Source organism: Nannobrachium achirus, assembly GCF_963921795.1.
Source record: "Nannobrachium achirus genome assembly, chromosome: 13".
Classification (NCBI taxonomy): Eukaryota; Metazoa; Chordata; class Actinopteri; order Myctophiformes; family Myctophidae; genus Nannobrachium; species Nannobrachium achirus.
In genome coordinates this window covers 25,179,433-25,198,164 of record NC_137833.1, presented here as the reverse complement: position 1 = coordinate 25,198,164, position 18,732 = coordinate 25,179,433, and the positions used below count along the sequence as shown (strand labels likewise).

At 42.6% G+C, this 18,732-nt stretch overlaps 1 protein-coding gene across 1 annotated transcript in view; it reads right to left on the bottom strand.

Annotated features, from left to right (window-relative positions):
* Positions 1 to 17,396, bottom strand: part of spred2b (sprouty related EVH1 domain containing 2b) — a 35,149-nt gene extending 17,753 nt beyond the window's left edge. The window contains exons 1-2 of the mRNA XM_080739897.1: positions 16,918 to 17,396; positions 490 to 688 (exon numbers count right to left, since the gene is read on the bottom strand). Coding sequence (XP_080596023.1) covers positions 490 to 688; positions 16,918 to 16,943 — 225 coding nt within the window. The 5' untranslated portion in view covers positions 16,944 to 17,396. The remainder of the gene's footprint in view (positions 1 to 489; positions 689 to 16,917) is intronic.
* Between the last annotated feature and the right edge of the window lie 1,336 nt (positions 17,397 to 18,732).

Sequence of the window (18,732 nt, the reverse complement as noted above, 5' to 3'; positions counted from 1 at the left end):
TGATGATGCATTTTGCATCATATGATGCAGCATGATGACTCATATGATGCAAAATGCATCATCATTCATGCTGAAATACTAAAATATCTCAAAACACAGATTGAACACAAATAATAACTCAGGATTGTGTTGATCTTGTCCCAAACAACAATACAATAAGATATGGTTGTCCCAGAGGTGAACTGGCCCTTTAAGTGTACTATAGAGGGTATCTGCACATTTCTAAAGTGACACTTGAGGACTTTTTAATATCTCCAAAATGACAAATTAAACATTGGCCAAATTGTCAAATATTAGAGTCCGAAATTGTAAAAACAGCCGATGCTCACAGCGCTGCGAGGCGTTGTGAGTATGTAGATCTGCTATTTTCACAATAGAACCAAAATGTAATGCCTCAAGCCGTACAACTCCAAGTGCTTGTCAGGGTGGGAGGACCCCAGTTCAAATATGATTATGAGTGCAACGCATAACAGCAATTATTTACAGTACCTGTTTGTCCCGCAGTCGTTCACCATGGATTAGGAAGTGGCTAGAGTGCGTGCTGGAGCCCGGCACAGGGGCCAGCTCTGGGGGCAGGAGCCGACACACACCCACCCTGCTCAGAGCCCCTCCGTCCTGGGCCAGCCAGCCACCACTAGAGTCGTCCCGCGTCATCACCACCGCTTTCACACGCACGATGTAGCTATCACTGGACAGCGGGAGAGGAAGAGAAGTAGATTGAGATGCAGAGATAGAGAGGGGCAAGGGAAGAGAGGGAGACAGAGAGACAGAGAGACAGAGAGACAGTGACCGTTCATTAAAACGTGCAGTACTATGACGTGGGTGTGAACCCAGGACAAGCGTTGCAATCATTCCGCATTCACAATTAAACTGGTTGACAAAATCAAAAATCACATGGTTAACTGAAACGAAATAATGAAAACTACTGAAATGAAAAGGAAAAACAAGGCTTTGGGAAAGGAAAAACAATAACTGAAACTGTATTGGGTCTAAATCACAAGATCACAATGTGCTACCAAGCGATGCACTGTGAGCTTGTAGATCTGCAATTTGCTCTATTTTTCGGAGCTTTTCAAATAAAAAGGTAAGCATTTACAAAAAATAAATACTACATTAGCCAACCTTTTTAAAGCTACTTAAAACTGAAATTGGAAAGATAAAAACTTCAAAACCATAATAACCAAACAGGTAGAGGCATTTTTTGACTCTGATAGATCATCATTCTGGACAAAACATTTAAGCTACAGTATATGATCATCAAAATCCCAGACAACTGTATATACGGTCTCATATTACAATATAAATTATATCAATCCATTGAAGCACTCTGCTAAAATCATTTAAATGTAGCACAGTAATCTGATGATGAGGGAATAGAAAAATACCAGGTAGTCTGTTCTTTTAATCTCTCAAAACAGTTGAGTATGATATGCAATAATACAGTCTTGTGATCTTCGTAGGGCTTGGTTCGTGACTTATAAGTGTGGGCATGCTCTGCAAACCCAGTCGTTCATAATTCTCAGAAACTGGGATCTACCCGTTTTCTTAAAAAAAAAACAAAAAAAACATTGGGTGTCAGCATGGCAATGCCTCAGCCCCGTTCACCTCCATTGTATTTCACTCGCTGGCAAGTAGACTAAATCACGTCTTTTTCACCCTTTTAGTGCATTCTCCAAGGTAGGCAACACTATTATTTCACGTAATCGGCTCTAGTTAATGTTTAATGTAAGAAATTTGACTTTATTGACTTTTAAATTATTTACTTGATTGACTTTAAAATGTACTTAAATTAACTTGGAGAGGCCCGTGAATGCGTTAAAAGGGGAAAAAGACGTGATTTAGTCTACTTGCCAGCGAGTGAAAATGCCTTGGTTACAATGGAGTTGGATGAGGCTGAAAAGCAGCAGGAAGGAATATCACCAGACACTAGTACGCTAAATAGTGACGTCATGTCCGCTTTCCACGCTTACAATGGGAAGTGTCATAAATCTCTCTATTTATATGACACTGGGCAAGACCTGCCCACGTAAGCTTCTGATTGGCTGCTTGCCACCCCATGTGGTCATGTGATCCAAGACGGCCGCGGTGTGAATATGGTCAATAGTCTGCCTCTCATTATTGTCAAGGAAGAATTTACCATAATGTCGCTGCCTTGCTTTAATCAAGGCAAAAAATGCACCATATGACACACACCATGTTTCACATGTGTGCATTGGACGGTGGGAGGGGGAGCACAGACAACATCACTTTCAGTTCCGGGTTTAGCTTACGACAAACGGTAGCTTTTAATCTATGCATAAGTATTTAAGGACTTTAAACAAGAACATTCACTATCTGCAGCCATGGAGTACTCTGTTGGAACGGAAATAACAACTTTTATCACACTGCTGTTACATCGCAGTGGTTCCTCTGGAGGAGTGGAAAGCCCATAAACATCAACAATGCCTAATCATTATGCTCATTCATTAATCCGCCGTGTCGCCCGCCGACATAGACACACACTATGTGTTTGTGGATCAGCTGTCTTTGGCGATTTGCTGCATTGTTGTAAACACAGGGTCAGACGATAATAGTTAAACATTGGGTCAGACTCGCTCGCTGCCGTTGCACATTATGATTATAAAAATAAATCGCAAAATCCCAGCCTTTGCGACTCGCTAGTCGCTAATTGCATTGTTCCAAATCGTGATTCGGTTTAAAAACTATTAATCGTTCAGCCTTACTATCAACTATGTCTTAGGGTTACCTGAACAATCTCTTAAATAGCATACTGTAAATCTTTAAAGATTAGGATTACAGATGTCAGTTCTGACACCCGATCCAGCATTTTTGGCTGTATTAGAAGCCTTTCTGTCGCTGGTATCGGGAGTCGGGACAACTCTTAAGTATGAAGACGAAAGCTTGCTAATGGGTAGCTGTATTAGTTGGACTGACGCAGTGACAGAATGTTTGAGGGCGTCTAAAGTCATGCCTTTACTGGGGCCAGGCTCTAGGGTGGGAGGTGTTGTACCAGGGCATGTGTTAAATGCATTCACTTACAGTATATGCTTGCACGTGCACACACACAAATACTGAGAATAACCTAGCTCAGGGGTCGCAAACCTTAAATGTCAAGAGACATTTTGGACCCAAAAAATAAATACAAAATCTGTCTGGAGCAGAATACAAATACATGTAAACAAGCATTCATTAAATATGATAACTTCTCATTAGGGATGGGACGATATGAAAATTTCATATCACGATTATTGCGACAAAAGAAATTGCGGTTTATGATATCATGATAATCAAAATCCATTATCCTGGGGTGGAACATTTGCAAAAGAAAATAGTGGATCTACAAGCTCACAACGCGTCGCGTTGCGAGCTTGTAGATCGGCTATCTTTTGGCAAAGGCATTTGATAGAGTGAAAAAAAGTACCTTTTACCAATTATAGTGGTAATTAAGTGGTACCAGATATGCAGCTCGGCAAATAAAAGGTGAATTGTTCCCAGTGCATGACGGAGGACGATATCACGATAAATTAAATCTCCACAATGCGATTATCTTGAGTGTTTTTTATCACGATAAACGATAATATGGCTTATGGTCCCATCCCTACTTCTCACAGCAGATGAAACATATAGGTAATCATCCAGCAGCGTTGGCAGTGAAAGCAAACATCTCTTTGCACGTCTGCACTAACTATTACATTCTTTGTTTTCCTCAGTTATTTATTTTTTTGCATTTGGAATCCATAGTGTAGCATTAAAGGAACCACACACCCGTTGTGTTTACACAAGCCACCTGGGCTGGCACCTCCCCAATAAATGTGTCGCAGCCTCGCAGGCTATGACTAGGGGTGGGCGATATGGTGATAATTATCGTTGAGACGATACAATGACTCCACGATATGCCTTTTCAAAGGTATCGTATATACTGTATATTGTGATACGGAGCCTTGTAAAAAATCCTGTTTAATCGTTAATACAGAGATTCATTGCAGAATTCAATTAAACCTGCATTTTGGTCAAAATCATCATTTCTCAAACTTTAAAATGTCAAGGTCTCCAACTCTCCACTTAACTCTGACAGCGGGTCCATTTGGTTTCATTTGTATACAGTCAGAGTTACATACTTCGCCCACCCCTAAATGTGTCGCAGGCTATGACACAAATTGTATTTATTTATTTATTCTACACAATTTACAATGTTGGAGAATTTAAAAATGGATGTGTCACCATCACTCTTTCTCCGGCCAAAGTCTAAGAATCTAGTACAAGCTCGCTATCTTGATTAGCTAGTATAGTATAAAATAATGCTTTTGAGCTAAAAATCTAAAATGACAGATGCTTTCCCAGCTTTAAATGGGTTAAGTAACATCACACAACAACAGTCAGGGAGTGCGTTACACTGTGTGTAGATAAAGGCTGTGATTCGATCCATTCAAGATCCATTTGACCTTGACCATAAACTAAATTATTTATCAAGTCATGACTCATGATGGCAGACAACAGTTTATGATTTTGTCAATGATGTTGTCGTTGATTTGGTTCCGGCAACAAATATAACCTAGGTTTTTCAGGACTCCATCAACAAAAATACAAAATAGTCAGCCCAGACTGGGTGTGTATAATAACAGGCTAGTAGCTAGTGGACTAGCTAGCTATGCTGGAATGCCTCTTGTACAATCAAATTCATTAACCGGAAATAACTGTTGTATACAAAACCAATGTCGCCTCTATAGTTTAGACTATTTGATTAACATCAAGCCACTTTTTCTTTTTGAACAATACAATAACAAAGTATGACAACAACAGGGCAATTGGATGTCATACAGTCGAATACAAAGCCTTCTCAAGGATGGCAGCCACCACCCTTGGCTGCATCACAATGACACGACAGTGATCTACATGAATGACCTGTGACACAAACAGGATACACCACTGTTTGCATATTCCAGTGATGCCTGGCCTGTGTGGGTGGGTGAAGAGAAAATAAAGAGAGGTAAAAAAGGCAGAGAGAAGAACGAGAGAGGGGAAGAGAGAGCGACAGAGGGAAAGATAACAAGGGAGATGGAGAGAGGCAGCAGGAAAGACGACAACAGCGTGAGAATGATGAAGAGAGTTGGAGTGAATGAAGGCGTTGTTACATAATTAGCTTTAGCTCAGACAGCCTCAGCGATTTGATGTTTCGCTTACACACACACACACACACACACACACACACACACACACACACACACACACACACACACACACACACACACACACACACACACACACACACACACACACACACACACACACACACACACACACACACACACACACACACACACACACACACACACACACACACACACACACACACACACACACACAGGTGGCAAGACTGGTTCACCAGCACCCACCCACACATTCACAAAACTGACTGAATGACATACAGGGTGATAGACAGAACAGTAAAAACAGAGCAGCAAACCCATGTACTAGACTAGAGACTCCATACAGATACATTAATGCACCTTAAATTCAAATTGACTTAAAAAAGGTCCATTAAAAAAGGTCCATCGCATTATTATGTTCATCACATGAGACATTTAAGACATGCACGCACGTACACACTTACAGGTAATGCTTTTTTTAATCCACTAAATCAAATTCGAATTTACATTAAAGTTGTCAAGTATACTTTGACAATGTTAGGTTTGTTGGGAGAGTTTGTCTTGTGTGTTTTCTTTCTGTCAGAAAACTAGAGTGGTTTCTTTCTCATCACTGTTTATTTATCTTATTCTGCAAGCTGTGACAGTCCTTCAATAAAGATTATGTTAAAATAGAATTTACATTCAAGTCCCCAAGTAAACCTGACAGAAGTTAACTGAAGCAGCCTAAAGCACACACAGCACTCAAAGTATATTGAGTCCATAACCTTTAAGTTACATACAATACACTACACAAGTGGCTTGAACATGACAAGGACAGTTATTAGCGCCACACACACACACACACACACACACACACACACACACACACACACACACACACACACACACACACACACACACACACACACACACACACACACACACACACACACACACACACACACACACACACACACACACAGCTCTCCAACAGAAATAAGGTTAGATTCTGAGCTAAATAAGACCATGTGGTTTGAGATACATGATCCCGGCTATCAACTCCCTGAGATGAACTTGTCACATTCTGTGCCGTCTCGTGACCCATGTTTAAAACACTGTCTGTAGACGCAGCCCTGCAATCTGTGGTTGGAACACACAGCCAGCCAGCCACAACCAGCGGCACTGTGTTGGAAAACACAGACAGCCAGCCACAACCAGCAGCACTGTGTTGGACACACAGACAGCCAGCCAGCCAGAACCAGCAGCACTGTGTTGGACACACAGCCAGACAGACAGACAGACAGACAGACAGACAGACAGACAGACAGACAGACAGACAGACAGACAGACAGACAGACAGACACAACCAGCGGCACTGTGTTGGACACACAGACAGACAGACAGACACACAGACAGCCAGCCAGAACCAGCAGCACTGTGTTGGACACAGACAGACAGACAGACAGCCACAACCAGCGGCATTGTGTTGGACATGGAACACACAGCCAGCCAGCAGCACTATGCTGGAACACACACACACACACAGACAGACAGACAGCCAGCCAGCCACAATCAGCAGCTAGGGCACCGTTTCCCAAACAGTGGATCAGGAGTCAGGACCCACGTTTGGGTAACGGACCAAGTTTTATTGGTCACGACTCACGAGTAAATAGTCCCTTCTTTTTGTTTCCTAGGCCTACATAAAAAACTAAAAAAATACTTTTCATCGATTAAAAACAATTCCAACATGTTTCAAAAGTATTTCATTAAAACAAAACAAAGATCTACAAGCAAATCTACAACATAGCTCATAGATCTGCTATTCTCACTAGTTTCGGTCGCAGGCAAACATCTAATTTCTCTTTTGGGTCTTGAGTTATAACGTTTGGGAACCACTGCTCTAGGAAATGAGCAGCCCACATTCAGGTACAAATACACACACACACAAGGTCGAGGAGTGCTGAATGAATAGCTAATTCTGTTCATGTGCACATCTAATTCTGGGAACACATTCATGTACACAAACAGACATACAAGCACTAATTCTGTTTATGCGCACACGCACACACACACACACACACACACACACACACACACACACACACGTAAGAAACACTATAATCATTATTCACCAGTAAGACTCCCTAATGGGGAGATAAGCGACCGTAGGTGGCTTATCTCCACAAATAGGGCAAAAATTTGTTTTTCCAAAATCTTCCTGATCCATGTTGATGACATGAGTGTAGACATGCGGTGTAGTGATATTCGTGATTTTAGGGCAAAAACTGTAGGAGCAGTGTCCAAAAATGTGTTTTAAAAATCGGCCTGAAGGTGGCGCTACAATAGGGCCATGTGAGAAATGAGGGGTGGGGTCTCCGCGTTGCCTTGGCGGACGAATAGGTACCGGCCCCGGCTCTCCCGGACGTTCCTAGCCCGAGTTACGGCATTTTATGTGCGCTGCAGTGGCAGGGGGTCCTCCACTGGGGGCGCCACCACTTTTGCATCCGTTCTGGAGCACCAGGAGTCGGTGGTCCCCGGGAATTCCCCGTGAGCAGCCCCGTTGGGGTGGTCATTTTTGCACATTTGGTCATTTTTTACATCTGGGGGTCCCCCAGGGACCTGGGGGTCCCTGGGGCTCCGGGGGTCCTTGGAGGTTGTAGTTTGGCAGGCAAGGAGTGTGTGTGTAAAATCTGGCATGGATCGGGTCAACGGGTGCGGAGATATAAGCAGGGAAAAAGTGTGACGGACTCACTCACAGACAGCCGGTGGAGGTTTCTACAGTAAGTAGCTCCCTACGGTCGCAATAAGTAGTAACATCTTCAAAAAGCTAGCAGGCCCTATAGCTAGCATCACAAGCAAAGGTATCTGTATCTAGCAAGCAGACCTAACCCAGATGACCTGTCTGTATTATCTATTCTACACAGTAAACTCCCCAGTATTAGTTTATCATTTTTAACTCAAGACTGCGCTACAAATAGCAACCAAATTGACACTTACAGGTTACATTTGCAAACTCCCGAGTTAGAATAGTTTTTTTTACTGTGTAGTGTACATTACAACCTCGCAATGGGTCGGTTATCGGGCTAGGAATCCAGCGCATCATGTGTAACAGATAAAAGGGCCAGTGAGGGCAGCCCAGCCATGTGTGATAAGAGCAGCCTCACTTCCTCTGATAAGGACTGAATAGACCACACCCCAGGCCTGCTTGACAAACTCTGCTCCACACCCCATGCACAGGACATGAATCGCTTTCTGGGAAAGTATACTTAAATGACTTGTTTATCAGGAAGAAATACAAAAGAAATACATGAATGTATGAATAAATGAAGTTGGACAGCTAGAAGAAGTCTTACTCTTGGTGGTGACAAATACTGGCCATTTTAAGAATTGCAGTATGTATACTGTACTGTCAATCATGGTAGCGAGCCTACAAAAGGACTTTACATGCTGTACAGTAAAGTCCTCAACTAATTTAACTCGAGCAGAGGGTGTACACAAAATGTAACCAAATAGGCCGATAGGAGCCCATTTGGTTACACTGTACACTCTCAGAGTTACAAATGGATAAAATGTGTGTGCACAGGGACAGTACAAGACATACTTTAAAGAAATGTCCATATAGTAGCACTCTACAAAGTGCATGCCAGAATTTTCGAGGGGAGAGTGAGATGGAAAGATATACAGACAGAATGTGAGAAGCAGATCATTAGTCAGCGGGGTGAGGGGAATTTATTCAGGACTATTGACACTTGAGGCCCCCCGAGGGAAAGTCTGATCGGCTATCCGTCAATCAGCTGTAGTTATTGGCAACGCTCACATGTCTAGGCTGCACACTGTGTGTCCCACAAAGGTCATAAACTTGCAGAATAGAGCTATAGCTAACATCCCATAGCTAACTGACCAATCGCACTCGGAGTTTGGCTCACCCATCCTCCAACGAGAAACCTACCGTTCAGCTCGCTAACAGCATTTTATATCAAATATTCAGTGCCCCAAGAAGACATAACAGTGTGGCCTCTCTATGCAACTTGATAGTAAATTACTAGGTCAGGTAAGCAGTTTATGAATGAAGCCAAGTGGCAAGACCCTAACTATACTAGGAAAAACTGGATGGCATCGTCCTGGCATTGACAAACTGGTGGTGGACACGTGAGGTGAGGGTCTATGTCTCCTTTGGGCAAATGGGAATAGCAATCTTTATAAATACTTGACCAATAAGTACAAAGCTGCTTCACGAGAACAATGTTAGGGAAACTAAAGAAGACCCTTTCTCACTTGTATGGAGAAATTTGGGAAATCTTCAGCCACAGCTGAACTGGGAATGAACTATGAAGGCTACTTTTCGTTAAAATTGGGGCCAATGGGGCACGGTAGTGCTGTCGCCTCACAGCTAGAATGGGTTCGATTCCTGCCGGGGACACTATGGGCACTGGGAGCGTGTTCTCTCCTCTGTGTCATCAGTGCCCATACCCTAGGTGAGGTTGGCAAAAGGGACTTTCTGTGTGGAGTTTGCATGTTCTCCCTGTGTCTCCTACGGTAAGTACCCTAAAAAAAACATGCAGTAATCCTGGTCTCTATACTGCCTCGCCCTGGCCAGCCGGGGTTGTGGCTGGCTGGCTATTTAGATTTGTTAAAATATGACGGTGCTTTTTTTGTAGCTACATGTAGCTAGTTGGAAGTGTCGCTTTAAATCCCACGATATTCAAGTTTGGCACAGAAGATTTGGAAAACCGGCAAGCAAGCAATACAGCTGAAAACAGAATTTTACAAACATGTCTGGTCAGTCTGGATATTGGACCGCCCATCTTTGAATTAAGGAAACTTTTGTCTATTCTAGCCATGTTGCTGCTACATTACAATCATTTACGTACACTACATTATACCCCTGTATTGCCAGCAATTAGTTACCAGTTACCCATACCCATATATGGACTTTTACATAGGTGATGTCACCTGTGATATCACATGTGATGTCACAGTGATGTGTCAGGGGAACCACAGTGTCAGGCGTGACCTACAGATACGCAGACAAGATGTGCTGGTTTTCATAGTAAACTTGCGACCTATGGTCGCAATTACTCAACTTTCACACTTCCATGAGTTTTCCATGAGTTTTGCATTTCCTGGTTGTGATGTCATATGATGTCATGTAGTGGCATCAGCTGTGATTTGACGAGTCTACTTCTGAGCAGACAAACCCGATTCTAGACATTTTGGCCTTGGCCCACACTAACTGGCATGCTCAAAACACTGAATAACATAGCTGCTAATGAATTCATAATATCAGAAGATAGAAATACAAAAAAGGTGGCCATTGTGCCATTTTTTATGCTTTAACATGTGAAAACGAATTCGATTCAAGCAGATACAGGCTTATTTGAGCACAAACCTAATAGCTTAGTTACTAAAGTGGTCCTGGCTGAGTGGATTGAACATCGTTGGAGAATCAGACTTATGGTGTATGCCAATATAGTAGGTAAATGTGGCCAGTAGCCAAGTATGTCTACTGAAACCTTGAAAAACAAAATACAGAAGCTAGACAACATTCACTTAAAAACTAGTCTAACAGTCAATTATATTTAACAATGAGATTCACAATGTTTACTGCTAGTCCATGTTGAAATATTGTCCAGGTTGCTCCATTCCTTCCTTCCTTCCATCCATTCTGCTGCTGTCTAACAAGGCTAATCATAAGTATTTTTCCATAACCTCCCATCTGGGGACTGGGAGATGTAACTGTATTCCAGGAGGAAGCCAGCTTCCCCAAGGTGACTTTGCGGGGCCCTCCATCGCTGTGGAAATATGACCCGTACTGAAACTAAGCTGATTGGTTATAAACCTCTTATAGGTGATGGAAAAGCTGTCAAAGTCCCGTCTGTAATGCAGCATATCCTCTTAGTCCGACACATTAGACGTATTACATCAAATCTAAGTAATGACTCGTTTTCCAACTGACATGAGGGTTTGGTGTAAAGCAGTTGATCAAGCCACTATTTAAATAGAATGCCAGTAAGATGCCTAAGGGCGAAAGTCGCGCAGGACGGAATTCATTTGCAAGTGTGATTCGAGTTGCGGTTGATTGTTTTTAAGTTGGACAAAATGTGGACAAAATATTTTCCCAAATATGGATATGACTGACATCTGACATCATAGATGTCTTATGTTATAGACCATATGAGAGACTCACACAATGTCCATATATGGGCATTCCAAGCTATGGGCATAATATTGATGACATCAGGGATCTCCATATATGGGCATACAAGGGACAAGGACGGAATGTGATGTCACAATGTGATGTCATAGGTTAGCTATAGACATTGAGGCGTTACCCGGCTGACCAAGATGTAACAGTCAACTTTGCATAGTTAAAATGCGACCTACGGTCGCAATTAATGGTTACTCTCATTATTGGTTGCATATGGCTCTCCAGCTCCATTGCAGAAATATGTTTTGCCTTACGGTTGTTCATGTTCATATACTATATGATATACATATCATATATGTGTATACTAATTTACAGGTATATTCTATGTGCTTTGTTTTCTTGTCTTTTCGTTCCTTTGATGGGTGTTTTATGAAATCCTACCTGCAATAAACATATGGCTTAATCCTTTTGCATCTTTTTTAAGCATGTTTTTGTAAATACACAAGTAGCACTTGTATGTTTTGTGCATATAACCTTGGCCATGATATGACAGAAGTGAAGTTTGAGGAAGTTTGGTAATACCACAAGCCTAACCACCATCACCAATACAACATAACTCACCAAACGCTAACATTTAGGCCATAGATAGTTAGCTATACCCTTCACTCCATCCGTGGCTGCAACTTATATGCTGTAAAAGAGGAAAGTATACACATGACATTTTACGATACTGCATTGATCCCTGTAGTTGTAACTTAGATGGCCATGCACATGATCAACCAAAGAATAGCAACTCTTGGAGCTGTTTCAGTAGGCAGATACAGGTCTTGAATGTGGCTCTTCCAGTTGCAGAGGACTCTTCTCTAGCGGGCTGTAGCTACAGGCTGCCCATGCCACCATATAAGCATACACAAACCTGCCTTCACTGCTTATGGGTCAAAGCATTGCAAATGCTGCACTCATAATTCTTCTCAGCAGCTGTTAACCACTGCTAGGCGAAGGTTACCACGTTAGGATGAATCTGATATCAATAATGTCAGGTAAGCCGCCCGCCAAGTAACACAGTAAAGAAAACAAACTGGCTTAAAATGTTCCTTTGGTGGTCCAGACATTCTGATGATGATACTCACTGTATTCATCTGTGGCCATGCCCAGTTATTCTGTACTTAAAATTGAAGAAACCAAATTATACATTTGAAACATGCCGTTTGGAAGGTCTAGGTCTGACAACAGCTCAATGCGACATGTTGTTAGTTTGAAGATCTTGTTCTTGTCGGGAAGTGACAAAGTCAGATATGGAGTATAAATTAGGCATGACACATGCCGGTTTGTGTTACTTTGTACAACCTCATCCACTACATTCATTCCCCCACAACTAACTTGATCCCACGACACTACATGTGTAACCTTATCTCTTATCCAAACTCTAATTCTAACCACAATCCTAAACTTAAGATGTAAGTCTAAAGTAGAGTAGTAGTCCCTTGGAAAGTGAGGATAATTTGCTTGTTGTCACTTTCCAGGATTTTCCTCATGAGGGCTGAGGAGGACAAGTTGTAGAATGAAAACAAGGGGAACACACACATACCATATCGAAGTGAATGAAAACGCAACAAAGCTATTATAATCTTGGTCATCGAAGTCAGCTGATACGCAGACTAGCGTCGTAGAAAACAGGCCAACAATCCGGCACCATTGTTTGGTCTCCAGATATAGCTGGCCGGACCCAGACCATTATGCAAAAGCTACAGATAGTGTTCAGGCAGTAATGATCTGCTGTGTAAAGACACAGGAAACTCTGTGAGCAAGGATCTGGTGGTGGAGGGACGAGGGAGCTGGGAATGAGAGAAAAATGAGGATAGAGAGAAACAGAGACCGACAGAAATGACATAAGATATCAAAATATAGTGAAAAAGAAGGAGCAAGACCGACACTGTTGGACAGAGAGTTGTGGGTGGGGGTTAAGTGTATTTTTTTTTGCACAGTGTGTTGTCCCAAACAAAAGTGTATCATCTGTGTCTAGTTTGTTGCTGCACACACCATTGCATTAATGTACTATAATGCCAATAACACAAAACGTGTTTCATGGACAACAATTGCAACTGACAACTTTGGGGGGTACACATTGCCATTCCTAAAAGTGCCATTCCTACCCACTGCCATTCCTACTGCCATCCCTAACCACTTTTAGGAATGGAGAACTGACCCCAACTTGGGGTACTTCACTACAACAACATTGACATTAACAGGCCACAACTGATGTTTAAATAGAACCCAAATTGAAATGTCTTGATTGTTTTGATTTGTTTAGCATCTACGGGTCCTTGATCACCTAGTTTGCATCATGGAACACCCTTTCTTACAAGGAACTCAGGCTTTGATGAATCACAACAATCCATAAAATTCATCCAGATCAACTAAATGGGTACTACTACTACCCACAAAACCAATGTTCTCAACTGGCCAGACCAATTTTCAAATCTGAATGCAATTTTATAATGTCGGACCACCTTTTTATACCATATGAAAGCAAGAATCCTTTGGTAGTCATTAATTAGCTGAAGACGATGTTGATACATTTGTTTTTAATTGAACTTATTCAAAACCTCTAGTTTTGAGAAAATATACTACTCGTTTGGAAGTTTTCTCAGAGCATTTGTACGAGAATAAAATTACATGGTTTTCATATTTTGTAGCATATATAGCTCATTACCTATGTTTATTTTATACAGCACCCGTTTGCTTCTTTACCAAGGGTGCCATCAAATCTGGAGGGCACTGTACATTCTGGCTATCAAATCCTGCTCGCCTAGAGGCTCCTGAAAGAACAGAATAGACCTGGCGAGGAAATGAATAACTCCTCGTTGCTGTGTGTGCCAGTTTGAATGCTTTTTTTGTTGAGCATCGGATTATGTTACGTTGCCTCAGTGACCTTAGCTGAATGTCACTGGGTATCTCCTGCCCGATAGAAACGGTGCACATGCTGACCCTGCAGCACCACAGGAGATCAATACATCCCCCCAGCTTGTGGCTTTGGTGTGCGTGTCCCTATAATCACATTTAGCAGTGATGGTAAACTGACACATCGGGCCGACTGCCTGCTCGGCTTCATCGAACAGGTGAGCTATTCACCATATGTACCACTACCAACCTCTACAGTTCCCAAACTTTTTAGCTTGAGACCCAAAACTAGTGAAAACAGCAGATCTACAAGCTCAGAACATGGCACGCTGCCTGTGAGCTAGTAGATTGGCTATTTTCACTACTTCTAAACATTTGTTTTTTAATTAATGGAATTTCATAGTATTTTTTCACGTATTCATTAATGAAATGACTTAGAAAAATCTTATGTGAAAAGTGAAAATCTTAGCTTTTTGGGGGATTTTTTTCCCCTTTTTTTATGTTTTGAAATAATACTTAAAAACAAAATGTAGGACACCAAAAATGAAGGGACCCATAAAAATGTGTCCCGACCCAGTGTTTGAGGACCAGTGCTATAGGCCTACCTGACACAATCAGATTCAGATTTCCAAACACATTTATAGCACAAATTCAAGAGCCCTGTACAGAAAGGGTCTCTAGATCCATTACGGCTAGTAGTAATAGCTGATGCGCGCTCATTGACACTTTCCTTCCGGTAACGAGCCAATATGTGCCCTCGTGTCAAGGTAGCGCTAGTCCGGCGGGCATGAATGGGACGAGCTGAAGGTTACAGCTTTTATGAATGAGCACAGCAGCGTCACGCGACCGCAGCGCAAACATCCCCTCCCCTCCCCGTGGCCTTCGCCCTTCCGCTCCACGGCAGGCTGGGAATGGATCCTGCAAGGCAGGCATACTTCAACCCTACCCGTATCCAATGGTGGTGGTGGTGGTTGGAAAAAGTACTCACATGTTTTACCCAAGTAAAAGTATCAATACGGCAATGTAGAAATGCTGTACGGAATTCAAAATGTACTTGAGTAAAAGTATGAAAGCATACCAAAAGTAGAAGTACAAAATGTTTGTAAATAGCGGATCTACAAGCTCACCAGCGCGTCGTTGTAGATCGGCTATTTTCAAACAGCCACGGTATAACATAGGGCTAAAGTGGTTTGTGTATGTTTCATAATATTATACTTTATACCTGCAAAGTAAACTAGAAACTAAAGTATTCAAACAAATATACTGGAGTAAAAAAGTAGCCTACAATATTTGGATCCGAGATGCAGTGGAGTAGAAGTAATAGTATTGGAAATACTCAAGTAAAGTACAAATAGGCTACCTCAAAATTGTACTTAATTACATTACTTTAAGTAAATGTACTTCGTTACTTTCCACCGCTGCGTATTTAGCTCTGAGACTGTACGGAATGTAAGCGAGCGTCAAGCCAAGCGGGGGTTCATTTGGTTTACATCTGTGTACCCTATCAGAGGAGCTACAAATCGGTTTACACGGGCCATGTTTACTAATAGAACAACGTTTTGAACAAGCGGTTACTCATTCTAGTCCAGTCTCTCACTGACTCCACAGCATTTAAATGCATCACGACGCTATTATAACACAGTATGGTCCCGATGTTTCTACACAAATGAACACAGCGCTAAAAGTAGACACGACACACGCTTCTCACGGTTGTTAATCCAAAGGGGGGAGAGGTTGTTTTAATTTCGTTATTTACTGTTGCATGCCGAGTCGTCGTTTACAATGTGTAGGCCTATATATGTTTATATATTATTATTTTTTATGAATGGAGCGCGGTAGAGGTTATGCAAATGAGAGCGATTCAGAAAGAGAATGGCGGATGGTTGGAGGGGAGGGGAGGGGAGGGGAGGGGGGGTGCATATCGGATCTCTCATATCCTGTGAGACTTCCCCTTCGGTTTGATGGAAGCAAACATACAGATGGTGGCCTAATAATAAAGCGAACATGGTCCGCGTGAACGCAGTTTATTTCTTTATTTTTAATAGAAGAAAATGAGGGGGAGGGGGGATGTAATTACCGCCGTTGTAACAAGTTAACAAACCCCCAAAACAAAAATCTATAAGTTTGAAACTTATTGGGAGCAGTTGTTTAATTAACAAGGCCTCTGGTCGTCTGGTTCTCCTCGCTTCAAATCCCTTTCAGAAAAATGTTTCCGATCCACCCACGCTTCAGCCCCCCCTTCCCCCCACCTCCTCCTACCCCTCCTCCTCCTCCTCGCTTCTCAAGAATAGTCTCTAGTCTACAACAAGGTGGGGGCCCTGAAACCCCTTCTCTCCACCACACACACACACACACACACACACACACACACACTGTCAATGCATTCATGCTTCTTCGTAGCATCAAAACACCCCCCCCCCCCCCCCCCACATCGAATCCAATCCACCACGAAAACCCATGCATAAGAACAACACGCATTCGATTGCGGTGGTGTCGTGAATATTTTACCCTGCACATTACATTTCCAGCCAAAGTCAAAGACTAATTATCATTCCCAACTTCCAGCAGCAACATAGGTACGAGACGGGGGAATGGGGAGGGGGTTGGGGGGGGGGCATGAAAATAGCAGATCTACAAGCTCACAATGCGTCGCATCGCGACGCGTTGTGAGCTTGTAGATCTGTTATTTTCATCTTGGAAGGGGGGGGGGGGAGTGGGGGAGTCTTTTGGTTTTTTACTTACTCGTTTGGGTGTGTTTCTTCTATCATTTTCTCGTTTCACGTCCTCGAGTAATAATAATATGCCACGGCGGTTGCATACTTTTTGCTCGTCATTGTACGTTTCTCACCGCGGCGGCTCTTCCACACTAGTATGTTTCACATTCCGCCTCATAATAATATCCTCTCTGTGTGTCTTTGTGCGATGAGAGAGAGAGCAGCTCTTTTAGCCTTCGACTGTCTAGCGCTCCTCTCTCTCTGCTCTCTCCCTCTCTCCTTTTTTCTTCCCGAAGAGCAGCCACCAACCAGTTGCTGCTCACGAAGAATAAAACGCTCCCGGTTTGAGTATTTCCATAGCTTTCGAATCAGAAACCGCGATAAACCGGTATAGATAGATATATCCCCTCGTTTTTTTATGTCCCCGGGCGCATGTTTTTCCAGCTCGAGCAGGATTCCGTTGTGCTTTTCTTTAACGCGCGGTGCTGTTACCGAGGGGTGGCCCCGCTGAGCCCCATCTCTCCACTACTCCATGTTGGATGGTTGGAGTCGGAATCCCATGGCCCGGAGGCACGTTGGCTCGCGTTGTGATTGGCCCGGTTGGTTGTCACGGCAACCGTCCCTGAACCCACCGACTATATCGACGGCTTGTTGTCAGCATAGTAAACTGTAAAAGAAGAATATGACGAAAGCGTTATGATAATATTATTACGACACAACATATTAACCATTGCATGTATTTATTATTATACTATGTGTGGTCAAACACCTACACTTTGATTGATTGAATACTTTATCAGAAGTTTGCATAGATAGGCCTACAGGACAGTACAGTACAGATTATAAAAGGTCTTCAAAAATGGATTAAAGACCACCAGAAACAAGCTTGGGGTCCTTTTGTACTCAAGATGTAGTCTGTAAGATGTAGTCTGTAGGTAGCATGCATGATTTTAACTGTCTGAGTTATTGGTCAGCCTAACACTAACGTTACGCCCCAAATTACACTAGTTTTAGTCTAAAGTAACACGCGTCCTTAAATTGTTTTAAAAATAGCCAAAAACGAGTTTGTGAAAACTCGTAGACTGGCTTGAAACCAGTGTAGGGTTGCCTCTCAACCAGCTAAACCAATCAAAGTATGGCCGTTCTGCCTGGCTATGGGATGTAGACTCAACCATGTTGGATTGCATGCAGGCGAGCTGCTCCTCCACGGAGGGGAGGGAGGGAGGGAGGGAGGGGGGGGGGGGGGAGGAGGGGGGTCAGGGCGGAAGCGATGACGTAGGTCTCGTAACACATTTGGTTGAGTGGGCCACAATGGTTACAGACGGTGGTGTAAAGTAACTAGTACATTTACTTAAGTACAATTTTGCGGTATTTTTTACTTTACTTGAGTATTTCCACTACTTTTACTTGTAGCCTACTCCAGGCACTACATCTCGGATCCAAATGTTGTAGCCTACTTTTACTCGATGATCTAAAAAGATCTGCTATTTTCTTTTATAGTTTTTTTTGTTAATACATTTTGAACATGGGACATTCTGCATGAGTAGCCTACTTTTACTTTTGGTAGCCTATAAGTACACTTTGATACCATTACCAATATTTTTCTACTTTTACTCAAGCAGGCCTACATTTTGAATACAGGCTGGACTTCTACAGAGAGTTCTACGTTGCAGTATTGATACGGTACTTGAGTAAAGAATGTGAGTACTTTTTCCACCACTGGTTATTGACGGTCAATGAGAGCTGCCCCGGATTCCACAAGTCAGTCAAAGTCCGGACATGCCTCTTGTGCTGTCAATGTCCCAATTGATTACATCCGTTTTGCTGAATAGAAAACATAGCC